Source organism: Sus scrofa, chromosome X (assembly GCF_054392235.1).
Source record: "Sus scrofa isolate SSC_HxYL_T2T_F1_AM1 chromosome X, Sscrofa_HxYL_maternal_Yorkshire_Landrace_v2.0, whole genome shotgun sequence".
Lineage (NCBI taxonomy): Eukaryota > Metazoa > Chordata > Mammalia > Artiodactyla > Suidae > Sus > Sus scrofa.
The window spans coordinates 42615133-42628804 of NC_139401.1; the positions used below are offsets into that span (position 1 = coordinate 42615133).

At 44.3% G+C, this 13672-nt stretch overlaps 1 protein-coding gene across 2 annotated transcripts in view; it reads left to right on the forward strand.

The window, feature by feature from the left end:
* The window catches only part of MAOA (monoamine oxidase A), a 77131-nt gene extending 64778 nt beyond the window's left edge, over window positions 1-12353 (forward strand). Inside the window, exons 10-15 of one of the 2 annotated variants that reach the window (XR_014834590.1) lie at window positions 113-166; window positions 5238-5295; window positions 6997-7608; window positions 9325-10938; window positions 11567-11629; window positions 11941-12353. Coding sequence is in view for 1 of the 2 variants with exons in the window: in NM_001001640.1 (NP_001001640.1) it covers window positions 113-166; window positions 5238-5295; window positions 6997-7094; window positions 10827-10938; window positions 11567-11629; window positions 11941-12087 (532 nt within the window). In the remaining variant the exon portion in view is untranslated. 2 annotated transcript variants of the gene reach the window in all.
* Window positions 12354-13672: the final 1319 nt, after the last annotated feature.

Consider the following 13672-nt stretch of genomic DNA (forward strand, 5'->3'; position numbering starts at 1 on the left):
TCCTAGCCCAGGAACTTCCATATGCTACAGCTGCAGCCCTAAAAAGACAAAAAAAAAAAAAGATAAACCACTGTCACCTAATCATTCACATGGAACCTTTCTTTCTCTCCAGCTTCATCCTTGCTCGAAAAGCTGACCGCCTTGCTAAGGTTCATAAAGAAATAAGGTAAGAATGTCCATCTGAAACACATAAAAAAAGGTTAGCTTTCTATTGTGCTTGTTGCATGAACAACAGTATAAGCGCATTATGAAAAATGCAGTAATTCATTAATATTCTCAAAACCCCCCAAATCAACCCCTTTGTATTCCCGCCAACTCAGCCCTTACCCATATGCATGTATTAATTTACTGTTACACATATGTGTCCATTTACACTGGTTTCGAGGTAGGGTTTCCCAGTAAGATGAATAGAGAAAATTCACAGAGAATGTTAGCTGTGAAAAAAAAAAAAAACTTTAGAGGTCAAGTCCCCATCACCTTGTAAGACACCATTCTCCCTTTTCCAAGGTTCTGTGACATGTACTTTTTTCTGAAAAGTAAATCCATACATTGGTGCTCCACCTTATTGCAACTTGATTCTCCTTTGATTATCGAGGACACAACACAGCTCTGAGGTTTTCTCCCACGAGCTTCCTAGTCTAGAACAATTATTTGAGAACAATGGCTTCTCTCTCTCTCTCTCTCTTTTTTTTTTTTTTTTTTTTTTTTTTTTTTTGCTCCCTTTCTTTCTGCCTTGTTATAGTTTGTTTTGCTTTGGAATCCTTTTGTTCACATAACATCTTACCTGGAACTCTCACCTGGAAACACTCGCTAGGCTGTGTGGGGGCTGCTGCTGGACATTTTTGGGCTCCCCTTCTTTAGAGTAGCCCTAAATCCTCTGTTAGCTTTTGAAGAGAGCCAGTATACATGCAAATGTATACTTTTCTCTGCATTTATTTTATTTTTATTTTTATTTTTGTATTATTATTTTTTCTTTTTAGGGCCATGCACTTGGCATATGGAGATTCCCAGGCTAGGGGTGGAATCAGAGCTACAGCTGCCAGCCTATGCCACAGCCACATAGGATCCAAGCCACATCCATGACATACGCGGGATCAGAACCATGTCTGCAACCTACGCCACAGCTCATGGCAACACTGGATCCTTAACCCCCTGAGCGAGGCCAGGGATTGAACCCACACCCTCATGGATCCTAGTCGGGTTTGTTAGCACTGAACCACGACGGGAACTCCTTGCATTTACTTTATTTCTTTATTTTTTCTTTCTTTTTTGGCCACTCCATGGCATATGGAGTTCCCCGGCCAGGATCCAAGCCCAGCCAGATCCTTTAACCCACTGTGCTGAGCCAGGGATTGAACTTGCATCCTGATGCTGCAGAGATGCCACCCATCCTGTTGCACCATGGCGGAAACTCTTCTCTGCATTTACTGTAAACATTAAGCAGCAAATCCACTAGTAGGCCTTGCTTTGAGTTTATTTTGATGACTTTGCGAGTCAGGGAAAAGCTGCAGGAGTTCCTGCATTTGCACACGTATTTGTTTATTTGAGCAACCAAGAGATTTGATGTCAGAAAGGGAACTATTTTAGTGTCCACCTACTCACTCACTAGGGTAAGGATTTGGGGTCTAGCGATGGGGAATGATTGGTTCAAGACTCCACAGCTGGCTTGTGACAAAGTCAAGAATAGCATCTAATGTGTACTTTTTTCCATCATGCCACACTAAGCTTGACATTTTCTTTTGGATTTCCTGCTTTCCCTCCTTCTTAATAGTAAAATAAATACCAGCCTGGATGTAGCCATTTGGTTATGATTCCACATAGTGACTGAACTTCTTAAAAGTTTTTGTAAAGCAAAGCCCTTAGTACTTTTTTTTTTCTTTCAGGGCCGAACCCGCGGCACATGGAAGTTCCCAGGCTAGGGGTTGAATCAGAGCTACAGCTGCTGGCCTACACCACAGCCACAGCAACGCCAGATCCTTAACCCGCTGAGCAAGGCGAGGGATCGAACTTGCATCCTCATGGATATTAGTCAGATTCTTTTCCGCTGGGCCCTCACGGGAATTCCCACCCATAGTACTTTGAATGTCATTGACTGAAGTAATGGTTCCCAGAACCAACTGCATCAAAATCCCCCAAAGAATGTTTGGAAAATATATTTTTCTGAGGCTGGTAGATTATGATTTGGTAGGTTAGGGGTGGGGCCTGAGTACTTATTTTTTAACAAAACTTTTGCGTGATTATGATGAACAGCCAGATTTAGAAACCATGGCTAAATTCAGCTGGCAGAATGACCTCTTTTGGCCATCATTTAAAGTATGTTTTGGAGTTCCCATTGTGGCTCAGTGGAAACAACTCCAACTAGTATTCATGAGGATGCGGGTTTGATCCCTGACCTTGCTCAATGGGTTAAGGATCCAGCATTGCCGTGAGCTGTGGCGTAGGTCGCAGACACGGCTTGGATCCCGTGTTGCTGTGGCTGTGGTGTAGGCTGGAAGCTGCAGCTCTGATTCGACCCCTAGCCTGGGAACTTCCATATGCCACAGGTGTGGCCCTACAAAGCAAAAAAATAAATAAATAAAAAGGTATGTTCTTTATTTTTAGAGCCCACCTAATCAATTACTGCATTGCTCCAACATCCTTGGATAATTATATAACTTTTTTCAAAAAATGTTTAATTTTAAGGGGAGGAAGGGATGGGAAGATAATCTCCTGATGTGTTTGTATGAACTTATCCTTGACTCTTTTAATAATGTGAAATACAGTCAATAATGACTTCTATTTCTATTATGACTTGTACCGAAAATAAGTTAAGCATTAGTACACTTTTCAGAATAATGATTGTCAATACTTTTTGGTTTTCTAATTGACTCAAAATGTCAAAATTCTTTCCTGGGACACTCAAGTGAAGTAGGTAAGAATCAGTCTCATCACAGAGTAGAAAAGAGGGTACCACGCTGGACTGAGGATGGATTTTGATTCGATCAATTTTTATTGAGCACTTACTACAGGCAGGATGCTCAGGAGAGTGGACCCTCTGCCCTGCCATTAATTAGCTGAGCGATGTTGAGCCAGTCTCTTCAGTGCACTGAGCCTCAGCCTCCTCATGTCTGAAATGAAGGCCTTCAATTAGACAGAGACAGACAGGTGGACAGTAGTCTTGAGACTTCTGGTTCTGCCTTTCCTTGATCATGATTGATCTGTAGTAGAAACAGTTCCTTAAAGGAAACCAAACCTTGCCTGTCTGTACTGGAGCTTAAATGGCCACCTAATGTCGTGTTACATCACCTCGGGAGTGACATTTGTACTTCCCTTAAAACCTTCCATGGTGAAATGGTATCAGTAAACAACATTTTTAATTCTACCTCCTCCTCTTGACTTAACGCTAAATAGCCATGAGCAGGAGAATCTGGGAGGTATATAAATGGTGTAAGTATGAGCATTTAGATACATTTATAAAGTTACATTTTTCAGTTCATTATTCAGAGGGGACACTCTTTTTTTGGCCGCACCTGTGACATGCAGAAGTTCTTGGGCTAGGGATCGACACTGCAGTGACCAGAACCACTGCAGAGACAACACCAGGTCTTTAACCTGCTGTACCACCAGGGAACTCCCAAAGAGACCACATTTTCAAAATATTTTCTAATATAATTGCGACATTAAATAATTATCTTTTAAAATCTATTTATTGTACGTATAACCTTTGCTTCCCTCCTTCAACCTATTTTTTTTTTGCCATTTGTCTCTTTAGCTTTTAAAACTTAAGTCTTATAGATGTGAACCCTTTGCCACATTTTTTCCAATTGCTTGTTAGTCTGTAAAAAAAATACTCTGGAGCACTTTAAACTATATGAAGACTAAATAAGGTAAAACTTAAAGTGTATAACTGAATCTGTGTGAACTTCTTCAAACAATTCCCGAAATAGAACCATTCATTTCTAAAATGGATGATTTTAGTAAATTAAAACTTCTAATTTCACCAAGAGTGGTTGTGAGTTTAAAATATATCTGTTTCAAGGAGATCCTTACCCACTGGTGCAGCAAGTTAAGGATCCGGCATTGTCTCTGCAGCAGCTCCCGTTGGCTGCTGAGCTTGCGGGTTTGATCCCTGGCCTGGCACGATGGGTTAAGGATCTGGCATTGCTGCAGCTGTGTCATAGGTCACAGCTGCAGCTCAGATTCGATCCCTGGCGTGTGAACTTCCAAATGCTGAGGGTGTGGTCAAAAAAGAAAAAAATGTATCTGTTTCAAGAAGTACTTAGATAAATTAAGCTCTTTATTTTTAAGGTATAATATGTGCTGTGTTCAGTGCTGGTCCTTTACATAATGAATTATGAGGATGACCAAACCCTGGGCTTGAAGTAACATGACCTAGTGCATCATGCCCACCCCCACCCTGACGAAGATGCCCTTTGGGCTCAGTTCTCTGTCCACAGACCATTCTGTCAAATAACAGATCACTAGCCTGGAATAACTATAGGCCTCTCCTAGTGTAGCATATTTTATATTTTAAAGACTGAATGTGCTTCATGTATTCATTGATCTTTAAAATATAAGTAGCAAAAGACACCATCATACTTATTGCAGACTGATGAAACGGATTGTTTTAGAATTTTTTTTTTTTTTTTTTTAGGGCCGCATCTGCTGCATATGGAGGTTCCCAGGCTAGGGGTCGAATCAGAGCTACAGCTGCCGGCCTACACCACAGACACAGCAATGCCAGATCTGAGCCACATCTATGACCTACACCACAGCTCATAGCAACACCGGATCCTTAACCCACTGAGCGAGGGCAGGGATCAAACCTGAAACCTCACAGTTGCTAGTCGGATTCGTTTCTGCTGCGCCACAACAGGAACTCCAATTATTTTAGAATTTTACATATTCCAGAAAAGTGATTTAGAATCGATTCCTAAAACGGAATTTAATTTAGACTCATTTTCCACATTTTCATCTTGAATAGATATGGTATTAGGTACCAGAAGGGGCCAAACTGTAAAAGAGAAGAAAAATTCTGTTGAATCTTCAAGTCACGTGACTGTGTTGAGGAAAAGAAGGTTAATCTGAGTGCAGAGATTCATGGCACTGTTCATCGTGTGTAGTCACAGAAGACCATTGATTTTCATTTTTCCCTTAACAAATCTGGTTCATTGGCAAGAGCCCCAGAACTCATTGTGTTTATTCCATGCTCATCAGTTATTTCTTCCTTAACTTTTTTTTTCGTTCTTTTTTTATAGAAAGCGGAAAATCTGTGAGCTCTACGCCAAAGTGCTAGGATCTCAAGAAGCTTTACATGTAAGAAATCCCTAGCTTTCCTTCCTAGCAGGTTCTGCTCTGTTTGCTCTAAGTGGTAAAGCAAAGCAGATTCTGGTTTCCTGACAGTCTTGTGAAGAGAGTATAAAGGGATAAGCTTGCCGGAGGATTAACTTCAGCAATCACAAAAGGCCATTAAAAGCTGCTGCCGGTGCAGGCAGTTTCTGATGCAGCAGCTCCTTGGGCTGTTTAAATGTTCACTGGACAACTGGCAGCCAGTGGTCATGAGAGCCTAGGGCTTCGAGTATTATCTCCAGGCTGGGTGAGGTCAGTTCCCAGAACACAGGTCCTGCCTGCCTGGCCAGGTCATCCAAGTGCTGCAAAATAAAATCCCAACTCTATCATCATTTGTGGCTGAAGGCACAGTGGTCCTTACTTGATAAGATAGACTGAATCTGGACTCTCTGCCTGGGTCGAAGTCATACTAATTTGTTTTTCCATCTGCAGATTCAGTTCACAGTTCATTGAGGAATTCAAAAGCGATTATGAGACTGAAATTCTTTTTGAACATCCAACCAAGATAGCTGGGAGGCTCTTCCAGGGGATTATCTCTGAACTGTTCAAGGAATAAACTTGCAGAATGTGTTAGGGAAATCAGAGAAGGTTCTCTCAAGTCCCTTGGGAAACATGTTTCATCTTTAATTATCCTCTGTTTAGCAGCATTCCCATTCTTCGCATCTCCAGCTGAGAGAAGTGGTTCTGAAAAAAAGCTTTTTTCTTAGACACCCTGCTTAGCTTTTCCCTCCCCCCTTCCACCCTTTTTTTCAGCAGTAATGCCTTGGTAGTTGGAGAAGTAGAGTCTGTTATTTAGAGAATGCAGAGATATAAGCAGACCTTTCAAGAACCTGATTGTTGATGGGGTCTTAAAGACATTAGAATCTGAAGTTCCCAACATGGCTCAGCAGGTTAAGAACCTGACATAGAGTCCATGAGCATGGGGGTTGGATCCCTGGCCTCGCTCAGTGGGTTAAGGAGCTGGCATTGCCACAAGCTGCAGTGTAGGTCACAAATGCAGCTCGGATCTGGTGTTGATATGGCTGTGGGGTAGGCCAGCGGCTACAGCTCCGATTTGACCCCTAGCCTGGGAATTTCCATATGCCGCAGGTGTGGCTATAAAAAGGAGGAGAAAAAAAAAGACTTCGAAGTCTTTTGCAATCTGATGATGCCCTCTTCCAGATGGTGGAGTATGTGTCTCCTAGACGAGAGGTTGAAAAAGTCCAAGGATACATGTTTTGTCAGTTGGTACCACAAAAGGCCATTACCTGGTACTGTTGTGTTTCCCCTTCAGTTAGAAAAACAGGGCTGCTTTTATTTATTTTTTTGTCTTTTTAGGGCCACACCCTCAGCATATGGAGGTTCCCAGGCTAGGGTTCTAATTGGAGTTGTAGCCGCTGGCCTACACCACAGCCAGAGCAACACCAGATCTGAGTCGTGTCTTCGACCTACACCACAGCTCACAGCAACGCCGGATCCTTAACCCACTGAGCAAGGCCAGGATCAAACCTGCGTCCTCATGGATGCTAGTCAGCTTCATTTCCACTGAACCACAATGGGAACTTGCTTTATTTTTTTTTTTTTAACGTAAAAACTTTTTGTTAAAGCACAGAAGATCTTTTTATTGTCAACTGGTAGCATTTTAGCTTTGTCTTCCCTTTGAAATTTTCTCTCCTCTCTGTCTTGCAGCCCGTGCACTATGAAGAGAAGAACTGGTGTGAGGAGCAGTACTCGGGGGGCTGCTACACTGCCTACTTCCCCCCTGGGATCATGACTCAGTATGGAAGGTACAACCCAGATACCATACCAATCGATTCAAGACCTGCATCCAACTTAATAGATAAGCAAAGCTCAATGGGAATTTTACTTCATTTTTTGTTTTATTTCTTTCTCCCACTCCACCCCTCCCCCAAGCCCCTCCCTCTTGGCAACCATGAGTCTGTCCTCCTTGTCCATGAGTCTGTTTCTGTTCTGTAGATAGGTTCATTTGTGTCATATTTTAGAGTCCACATATGAGTGATAGCATATGGTATTTGTCTTTCTCTTTCTGACTTACTTCACTTAGTATAATAATCTATAGTCGCATCCATGTTGCTGCAAATGGCATTACTCCATTCTTTTTTATGGCCGAATAATATTCCGTTGCATATATGTACCACTTCTTCTTTATCCAAGCTTCTGTTGATGGACATTGAGGTTGTTCCCATTGCTGCAGTGATCATAGAAGTGCATGTATCTTTTTGAATTATAGTTTCTTTTTTTGTCTTTTTTTTCTTTTTTGGTCTTTCTGTCTTTTCTGGGGCTGCACCCATGGCATGTGGAGGTTCCCAGGCTAGGGGTCTAATTGGAGCTGTAGCCACCAGCCTATACCAGAGCCACAGCAACGCCAGATCCAAGCCACGTCTGCGACCTACACCACAGCTCATGGCAATGCCGGATCCTTAACCTACTGATCGAGGCCAGGGATAGAACCTGCAACCTCATGGTTCCTAGTCAGATTCGTTAACCACTGAGCCATGACGGGAACTCCTGAATTATAGTTTCATCTGGATATATCCCCAGGAATATGGTAGTTCTATTTTCAGCATTCTGAGGAATCTCCATACTGTTTTCCACAGTGATTGTACCAACTTACATTCCTACCAACAGTGCAGGAAGGGTCCTTTTTCTTCACACCCTCTCCAGCATTTGTTATTTGTAAGACTTATTAATGATGGCCGTTCTGATCAGTGTGAAGTGGTACCTCATATTAGTTTTGATTTGCATTTCTCTAATAATCAGTGATGTTGAGCATCTTTCCATGTGCCTCCTGGCTATTAGTCTTGCTTCTTTGGAGAAATATCTGTTTAGATCTTCTGCCCTCAGTGGGAATTTCAGAAATAGGAATCCACATTCCTGTTTCTTTTTTTGTTTTGTTTTGTTTTCGTTTTTGCTTTTTTTAGGGCTGCACCCGAGGCATATGGAAGTTCCCAGGCTTGGGGGGAATCGGAGTTACAGCTGCCAGCCTACGCCACAGCCACAGCAATGCAGGATCCAAGCTGCATCTGTGACCTACACCACAGTTCAAAGCAACACTGGATCCTTAGCCCGCTGAGCAGGGCCAGGGATCGAACCCACAACCTCATGGATACTAGTTGGGTTTGTTACCACTGCACCACCATGGGAACTCCCTTGGTTGTTTTTTTCTTTTTTTTTCATTTATAAAGATTTTTATTTTTTCCATTATAGCTGGTTTACAGTGTTCTGTCAATTTTCTACTGTACAGCAAGGCCCAGTCACACATACATGTATACATTCTTCTTTCTCACATTATCATGCTCCATCATAAGTGACTAGTCAAAGTTCCCAGTGCTATACAGTAGGATTGTTTTTTTCTTAATGGAATTCTTAATTAAACAGTGATTTTAGTTCCATTTTTGTTTATGTAACAATCGTTTTAGAGTCGTGCAGTATTTCAGTGCAAGTCATCAATATCCGATAGCAGATTAAATGATTCATGGGAAAACCTATTTGGGTCTTGGGTGCTTTTTACAGTTCCTTTTCCAGAGGGCAATTAGTGTTGGCTCTTTCTGTCATATCTCAAGTTGAGGATGAAAAGCCGCTGTTAGTGATAACAGTATTGATTAACTGGAATAGCTCTAGAGTCAAGGTAAAAGTCTAGAAGAGAGGAGTAGGATTAGGAAGAGATGAAGCCATGGATTCCTGAGTTAGAAAAGGGCGTGCCAGCGGGTTGAGGGCAAGGCCTTTGGGCTGGAGGTATGCAGTGAGGGGTTTCATGAAAGCGGCTGCAGACATGGCAGGAATCAAAGTCAACAAGGTACGAGAGAGACAGGAGTTCCCGTCGTGGCTCAGCACAAACGAACCAGACTAGTATCCATGAGGATTCGGGTTTGATCCCTGGCCTTTCTCAGGGCGTTAATGGTCCGACGTTGCCAGGAGCTGTGGTGTAAGTCACAGACGTGGCTGGGATCTGGCATTGCTGTGGCTGTGGTGTTGCGGCTCTGATTCGACCCCTAGCCTGGGAACCTGCATATGCTGCAGGTGAGGCCCTAAAAACAAAAAATAAAAAAATAAAAAACCAGAAGGTAGGAGGGGACAGTTGTTCGTTTAGCACAGCCCTTCCATGGTTCTCTTCACCAAGACCTCATTGTAAGAGAAGACCCATTTTGCCACCCTCAGCTGGTCTCTAGATAAATCCATAGAAGCTAACTTCACAGAGAGTTGTGGTTTTTTTTGTTTTTGTTTTTGTCTTTTTGCCTTTTCTTGAGCCGCACCTGCAGCATATGGAGGTTCCCAGGCTAGGGGTCCAATCGGAGCTGTAGCCACCGGCCTACACCACAGCCACAGCAACGCGGCCTACACCACAGCCACAGCAACGCGGGATCCGAGCCGCGTCTGCAACCTACACCACAGCTCACGGCAACACCAGATCCTTGACCCACTGAGCAAGGCCAGGGATCTAACCTGCAACCTCATGGTTCCTAGTTGTATTTGTTAACCACTGCGCCACGACGGCAACTCCTCACAGAGAGTTTTTTTGTTTTGCTTTGTTTTGTTTTTATGGCCGCACTCACTGCAAATGGAAGTTCTTGGCCCAGGGGTTGAATCCAAGCCACAGCTGGAGTGACGCTGGATCGTTTAAGTTACGTTGCCAGGCCAGGGATTGAACCTGCATCTCTGCAGCAACCCGAGCCAGATTCTTAACCCAGTTAACGCCACAGAGGGAACTCCCAGAGGTGTTTTTTTGTTTTTGTTTTTTTTTTAAGAAGGTAGACATATAATCCCTCAGGTCTCTCCTTTGCTAGAAATCAGTTCCTCTCTCTGCCTTCCCACTCGCCACCACGGTTCCTCCCCAGCACCCTGGGAGTATCTTCGTGGCTGGGGTTTGAGGAACACCCCCCTTACCATCGGTAGCACAGTGGACTGCAAACAGGAAACGCACAGCAAAGAAATCTGGGTGTGGATTTAAAGCATCTTCTCTTCTCTTTTTCTCTTTTCTTTTTTGTTCTTTTAGGGCTGCACCCTCGGCATATGGAGGTTCCCAGGCCAGGGGTCTAATTGGAGCTGTAGCCACTGACCTACACCACAGCCACAGCAAAACCAGATCCAAGCTGTGTCTGTGACCCACACCACAGCTCGTGGCAACGCCGGATCCTTAACCCACTGAGCAAGGCCAAGGGATCGAACCTGAGGGCTCACGGATCCTAGTCGGGTTCGTTAACTGCTGAGCCACTAAGGGAACTCCCTAAAGCATGTTCTTATATTTTAATGCTGGCTGGCTAGCAAAAGGGCAGCATTACCTGTAGTGACTGATGGTCTGTGGCTTGGATGTTTAGATCCTTGGGCACGGGCCCAGGAAACAAGGAGGAGCCTTTTGCTTTTGGCTGAGTTGCGTGGGTGGAGGGTTGGAAACAATTTGACTTTCCTTGTCTCTGGGGAGTAAATGAGGGCTGAGATTAGCTCATTTCCCCGCAGCACCTTTCAGGGTAACTCTTTGCCACCTCTCTGTTCCCTTGAAGGGTGATCCGCCAGCCCGTAGGCAGGATATTCTTTGCTGGCACCGAGACTGCCACACAATGGAGCGGTTACATGGAAGGAGCAGTAGAAGCCGGCGAACGGGCGGCTAGAGAGGTAAGACAAAGCTGCGCTGCCCTCCCTCCTGAATCCGGCCCCAAAACTGGCATCTCATCTTTCCAGATCTTTTTTGTTTGTTTGTTTGTTTTTTAGGGCCGCTCCTGCAGCATATGAAGTTCCCAGGCTAGAGGTCTAATCGGAGCTGTAGCCGCCGGTCTAGGCCACAGCCACAGCAACTCGGGATCTGAGCCACATCTGCAAACTACACCACAGCTCACGGCCATGCTGGATTCCCAACCCACAGAGCGAGGCCAGGGATCGAACCCGTGTCCCCATGTCCTACTAGTCACGTTCGTTACTGTTGAGCCACAATGGGAACTTCCTGATCTTTCCAGATCTTGCTGCCCATAAGCTGTATGTCCATCTCTCTGCCCCTCATCCCACCCCTGGGGCTCATCTGTGGCCAGCAGGGCCTTGAATCTGTCAAAACTACAGAACCTTGGAGTTTCCTGGTGGCTCAGCAGGTTAAGGATCCAGTGTTGTGACTGCTGTGGTGTGGGTTCAGTCCCTGGCCTGGAAACTTGTCCATGCTTTGGGCGAGGCCCCAAAATAAAGTGAAAATAATGATAATAAAAAAGCCCCCTACAGAACCTCATCTCATAAGACCATGGTGACTTTCTTTCAGATCTTGAATGCTTTGGGGAAGGTGTCAAAGAAAGACATATGGCTTCGAGAACCTGAATCAGAGGTAAATTTGGGAGCTCCGTCTCCATAAGCCATGCATTGCTTGTAAAAATCTCTTACCTGGAGTTCCCTGATGGCCTAGCAGTTAAGGATTTGGAAATGTCACTGCTGTGGCACAGGTTCAATCCCTGGCCCTGAAACTTCTGCACACCTTGTGTGGCTTGACCCAAAAAAGAAATCTCTCTTCCTCTAGCCCTGATGTCATTGTAGATGCCACTCTTCGGGGCAGATCCACATGCTGATTGTAGAGACGTGTTTTGCCTCTCCTTGGCCGTGCAAGGGTTTTCTGCTAATGATCTGCGTTCATTCATCCAGGATGTTCCAGCTTTTGAGATCACCCGCACCTTCTGGGAGAGAAACCTGCCTTCCGTGACCGGGCTGCTTAAGATCATCGGATTTTCCACCTCGGTAACTGCCCTGTGGCTTGCCGTGTACAAATTCAGGCTGCTGACCCGATCCTGAAGTTTCGGCCTCATGCTTTCTGCTTATCCTTTCCCAGTATCATCCAAAGCAAAACGTTGACAAATTGACACCTGTGTCATCAGATCACCTTTAAGTGCACCGATTTAACTCCTCAGTTTAATCTCAGTGTATCACTTCCTTGATTTCAGTAAGATCAAGTTCCACCTTGCGATTTGTCTGTAAACCAACTGGTGTTGATTGGTAGGAAATAACCTTGTGATCAGTTTTTCATTTCAAGAACTTAAAGTTGATGTACTCATAAGAAACAGTTTCTGTGTCCTGTTTTTCTCCCGTTTAACATAAAACGCCTGAGGATCGTGCAAAGGAGGCAGTGGACTTTCCATCTCTAGAGGTTGGGTAGGTTCAGGGCCGGCCCATGATGGTCCTTTGGGGTCCTTGGCTAAAGGCTCAAGCGTCGTTCGGGAACCCATGGGCTCACAGCTCCCTGTGGCGAGCAGCTCCCCTTCCAATGGGAGAAAGCGGTAGAGGTGGGACTCAGGCCCTCAGACCGGTGGGGGGCAGACCACACCATGTGGGCTGCCGCCTCAGGAATCTTCTGACCGCTTCTAATTCCCGGGAGGTTTCTAGATGTCTAGGCTTCGTGCTAGTGGGTATTTTTGTCCCTTTTGCTTCTGAAAGAGGACAATGTTCACCAAGGTATGATATTTAAAATGACTTGCTGGGATGTTTGTGGAGCTCCCCAGGTGAGTGAAGGGTGGCCAGACTGTGCCCCCAGGAGGCCTTCCTGATTGGCTCCGCGTCACACTGGCTGCCGTAGGCTTGTCCTTGTCCTCCTGGAAGGTGGCTAGACATCACTTCACTCACTGAACATTCTCTGCCAGTGCCAGAAAAGCAGCAGGTGCCTTTTCAGGGAGACCCTGGCCTTCTGAAGGCCCCTTCGTGGCATTATTTTTTTTCATTTTTCCTATGGCCACAGTAAAATTGGGCAGATCTGTTAACTTAAATATGTCTTAACAGGTTACCTTCGAGTAAATATCATCATGCCAATTTCTTTCAAATAAGCACTGAAATACACGTGACAGATGTCTGCTATTTCTTGAGGCCATCAAATATGGAAAGGAAATTTGGGCTCTTGTTCTAACCTCACGTGCTTTCATGAAGATTTACAAAAGACGTGAAATTGAGTGATTCTGGAAACGAAGGCTACGTTCTCTATCTTAGGACAAATGTGGGCTCAGAATGGTGCTCACCTCTTGTCTTTCCCATTTTAAAAGCTGTCGGACTCTTAAAAACCCCTTCCAAAGGTTTCAGCCACAAAGTACTTCTATTTTTTTTTAAATAAGTATCTGGGAAAAATTAACACAGATGAGATCAAATAAAGCCATTGAGAACATTCTGTGGACTCAGCTACACAGGGGGTAGGTACCCAGTCATACCTTAAGTCTGTATCATTGACGAATGAAGCATTTCATTTTAAATGAAGTTTCTAGATAGCTGAAGCTTACTCTTTTACGTGCCAAAATTCTTAAATAAACCTTTTGACAGACCTCCTTGCGCACATTTTCCATAAGCTACATTCAGATTCATTCGTTTTATTTATCAGGTCAATGATTATGCATCTTGA